The sequence below is a fragment of the Cupressus sempervirens genome, chromosome 1 (genome assembly GCF_028749045.1).
Source record: "Cupressus sempervirens isolate cs-2001-9-10 chromosome 1, ASM2874904v1, whole genome shotgun sequence".
Lineage (NCBI taxonomy): Eukaryota > Viridiplantae > Streptophyta > Pinopsida > Cupressales > Cupressaceae > Cupressus > Cupressus sempervirens.
This window is the reverse complement of record NC_143118.1, coordinates 465,303,378-465,307,267: the sequence shown is the minus strand read 5'-3', so window position 1 is coordinate 465,307,267 and position 3,890 is coordinate 465,303,378. Positions and strand designations below refer to the sequence as shown.

The following is a 3,890-nucleotide window of genomic DNA, read 5'->3' as shown; positions in this document are numbered from 1 at the left end:
GCGTTTTACTCCAGGCTGATTACGTAGGCTAGAGAAACCCCACTAAAAAGTACATTGAAGGAGAAAGCTTGGCAATCCCACGAGCATTGAACAAGCAGCCTTAAATTCGGTATTTAACATTGGATTTCCAGTGATGGCAATAGGAAACGAACCCTTTTAATGCTAGGAGTTCTCTGGATGGTCTCAAGCTGCTATTATATATCCCTAAATCTATCACCCCATTAAGCAAACACAGGTGTTTATTGAATCATTTGTGAAGACAGCAATGGGTTTCTACTTGGGTGGTCCATTTGTGGGTTTGCTTTTCATCTTGTGGTTCCATTGCTGTGATGTGCATGCAGCCCCTGCACTCTTTGTGTTTGGAGATTCACTTGTGGACAATGGGAACAACAATTACCTTGCCACCGATGCAAGAGCTGATTCCTACCCCTACGGCATCGATTATCCCACTCATTCAGCTAATGGCCGCTTCTCCAATGGATACAACGTTCCCGATTTCATATGTAGGCGATTTCAATATCTACTGACTTTTCTTCTTCTCTTCTGCTTCTGTGCATCTCTTTTAACATAATATTACTTTGTTTTTTTTGTTATAAGGTTTGTTCCAAGAGGAAAATGGTTTCTCTTTTATCATAATGTTACTTTGTTTTTTTTAATAAGGTTTGTTCCAAGAGGAAAATGTAAAGTAGTTGACTGTGAAAGGTGAAATGATGGGTCTGTTTTTCCATGAGTTAATCTTTTTGTTTTGTTTTCGTTGGTCAAGCTTTAGCTTTCTAACTAGTAGTCAGCAGGTGACTGTGAAAGGTAAATGATGGGTTAGTTTTTTCATGAGTTATCTTTGACTTTGAAGAGGATGAGATGAGGAGATGGTTAAAATAATAGGGTTTATTGTTCTATGTTAAGGATGTTTAAATTTTAAGCTTTATCTTTCAATTGATGATAAATGGTCATTCATGTGGTCAGTATGAGTGGTCAGTATGAACGAGCTTGGCACAAACTTTTTCAGTTTGATGCCCATCTTTCAATTGACAATAAAAAGTCATTCATGTGGTCCATATGAGTAAGCTTGGCACAAACTCTTTCAGGTCAATGCCTATCATTCAATCGATAATAAAACGTCATTCATGTGATCAGATATGAGTAAGCTTGGCTCAAACTTTTTCAATTCAATGCCAATCATTCAATTGATCATTAAAAAAATCATTCAATTGATCATTAAAAAAAACCATTCATGTGGTTAGTGAGTTTGACACAAACTCTTTCTTCATAGAAAGTTACATGCCCCTCATTCAATTGATAATAAAGAAGTCATTCATGTGGATGGTATGAGTTTTTTACATTTTATTTAACAGGTTTTTAAGAATATCTTTTATTTGTTGTGTGCCTTGTACATACAGAATGAATCTATCAACATATGTAGTATTATACATATGTCAAAAACTGTATTAATGAGATATAGGAAATTGCAGGCATGAAGTTGGGCATACCAACTCTTCTTCCATATTTGGCCCCAGGCTACACTGGAAACGCATTGCTCTATGGTGCTAATTTTGCATCCGCGGGCATTGGAATCCTCAATGATACAGGAATTCAATTTGTATGAACTCTTTTAAAATTATGATATTAATATCAGAATTCAACTATATAGATTTTTTTCCATCAGACTCAAACTCTCCCAAATTGTAATTCTCATCATCAGTTTCTTAGCTGTGGATTTCTTTTCTACTAATGACAGCCAAATTATTATGACGTGTGCAGGCAGAAATCTTGAGGATATGGCAGCAGTTCGATTATTTTGAGCAGTACAAGCGTAGACTGACAGGGATGATTGGAGCTGCTCGAGCCAACAGGCTAATCTCAACGGCTCTTTTCACCATTGTCCTCGGTGGCAACGACTACGTCAATAACTATTATCTCACTCCCGTTTCTGCCAGATCTCTCGAATACAATTTAGTAGATTACACTCGCTTCATCATCTCCGAATACAAGAAATATCTCAGGGTAAGCTTCTTGTTTCACTGCTCCCTACGTCTACAATTACTCTGTTATTGGGAGGGATTTTATGATGATTGTAAAAAGTGAAGTGGGTGAGCTTTAAACAACACATTCTTTATTGTCTTTTCAATTTAGATGTCTATTCATGAATTATTGGAGAAGCTTTTGCAATTTCAGATGAACATGTAATAAATCAAAGTTTAGAATGTGTTATTCCACAATTTATGATTGGAAGGACAGCGAGAGAATTAGATATTTAGAACTAACTCCAAGACCCATCATTGGAAAGAGAAGAAAAGAGGAGAGAATTAGATATTTAGAACTAATTCCAAGACCCATCATTAGAAAGAGAAGAAAAAAGAAGAGAATTAATATCTAGTCATTTTCTTTAAGATATCTATACTAATTTTAGTAAACAGAGTTTACAACTTTGATATTGTTTTGTGAGCATTGACAAAAGTGTATCAATGCAGCGACTTTACACAATGGGAGCGAGGAGGGTGCTGGTAACTTCAACAGGGCCATTGGGATGTGTTCCTGCATTGCGGGCAATGAGGTCTACCGATGGCGGCTGCGCTCCAGATCTACAGAGGGCTACCGACTTATTTAACCCACAGTTGAATGATATTCTAAGACAGCTTAATAGCGAAGTTGGTTCGCAGGTCTTTATTTTCGCCGACATGTATTCAAAGAACATGGGCATCTTCAAAAATCCTACTAGTAATGGTACAGATATAGTTTGACTTAAACATCACATTCTAAGCATTGATTTTTTTGAGTGATTCATGAATCACACATTTTGAAATTGAAAAAAAGATAAGCTTTAGGAAAGAATCTATTGCACTTTGGGATAGACTATATAAACAAATCAAAACTTAAAGTATGTTATTAATTGCCACGGAACGTTTTTCTAATCTATCATCCATAACATTTCATTTTGTGGATCTTACAATTCTTATGATACTATATATGTGATGACAGGCTTTACGGATTTCTCAGATGCATGCTGTGGACAAGGTCCACACAATGGCATAGGGCTGTGCACTCCTGCATCAAACTTGTGTCCCAATAGAGACGTTTACCTGTATTGGGACAACTACCATCCAAGTGAGAGAGCATGCAGAATCATTGTGGATGAAATTTTTGATGGGAATTCTCCAGTTGTAAGCCCAATGAACGTCAGGCAGCTCATGAACATGACAATGGAATGAATGCAAAGCTTTCGGAGAGTGACAGGATGATTATATCATGGATAGATTATTCCTGATGTTAGGTTCTATAAATAATTGTTTGGCTTTGGCAAATCATTGCAAAGTCGCTAGATGTTACCGTGCAATGTTGAATTCAATAATTATGCAGTGTGATGTTATGGCCACCAGTTGTGCCCGACACCATTGCAGAATGCGATCAGTTTATTCAAAGTAATAGAACAGAGTTTTTTTGAAGCCACACAGTCTCCTCTCTGTCTCATATAATTAATTCTCGAAAGAAAGGTCATTTATATCAACTTATTGAGTGCACTTGTGTTTCTTTATTTGTGTTAAACTATTCTTATTAATCTCCAAAGAGTCCAAACATTGCCAATTCATTTCACTGTTAAGATAATTTTAAAAAGACTGAAAACAATATCTTTTAGCAATGTATAATAATATATTAAAAGACTTCTAGTTTAGATTATTATAAGATGCACTTAAATAATTTTAAAATATATAAATATTGCTATTTTACTTATTGAATATAAGCAATAATAATTAAAATGTAAATGGCGTTCAATTTAACAATAATTTGTTTAACGAGAGTCTAAGGATGTTCTTTGACAACAAAATAAGTAGAAAGTTATATTGTGAGTCTATCCAAAAATAATAATTTAGCCAGACTAACCACCTAGTTGAAGC

General features: G+C 35.4%; 1 protein-coding gene across 1 annotated transcript; it reads left to right on the top strand.

Annotated features, from left to right (window-relative positions):
• Positions 1-223: 223 nt before the first annotated feature.
• LOC149578313 (GDSL esterase/lipase LTL1-like) lies at positions 224-3,444 on the top strand. The gene is made up of 5 exons (XM_089799893.1): positions 224-503; positions 1,470-1,597; positions 1,759-2,001; positions 2,469-2,721; positions 2,977-3,444. Exons 1-5 carry the CDS (start codon positions 266-268, stop codon positions 3,204-3,206), a joined length of 1,092 nt encoding a protein of 363 aa, XP_089656019.1. The 5' UTR covers positions 224-265; the 3' UTR covers positions 3,207-3,444.
• The last annotated feature ends 446 nt before the right edge of the window (positions 3,445-3,890 follow it).

Excerpts from the sequence above, each read along its gene's own strand:
- LOC149578313 (XM_089799893.1), top strand. The coding sequence starts at position 266 with ATGGGTTTCTACTTGGGTGGTCCATTTGTGGGTTTGCTTTTCATCTTG. Across the intron at positions 504-1,469 it reads CAACGTTCCCGATTTCATAT|GCATGAAGTTGGGCATACCA; the intron begins GTAGGCGATTTC and ends AGGAAATTGCAG. Across the intron at positions 1,598-1,758 it reads ATGATACAGGAATTCAATTT|GCAGAAATCTTGAGGATATG; the intron begins GTATGAACTCTT and ends TGACGTGTGCAG.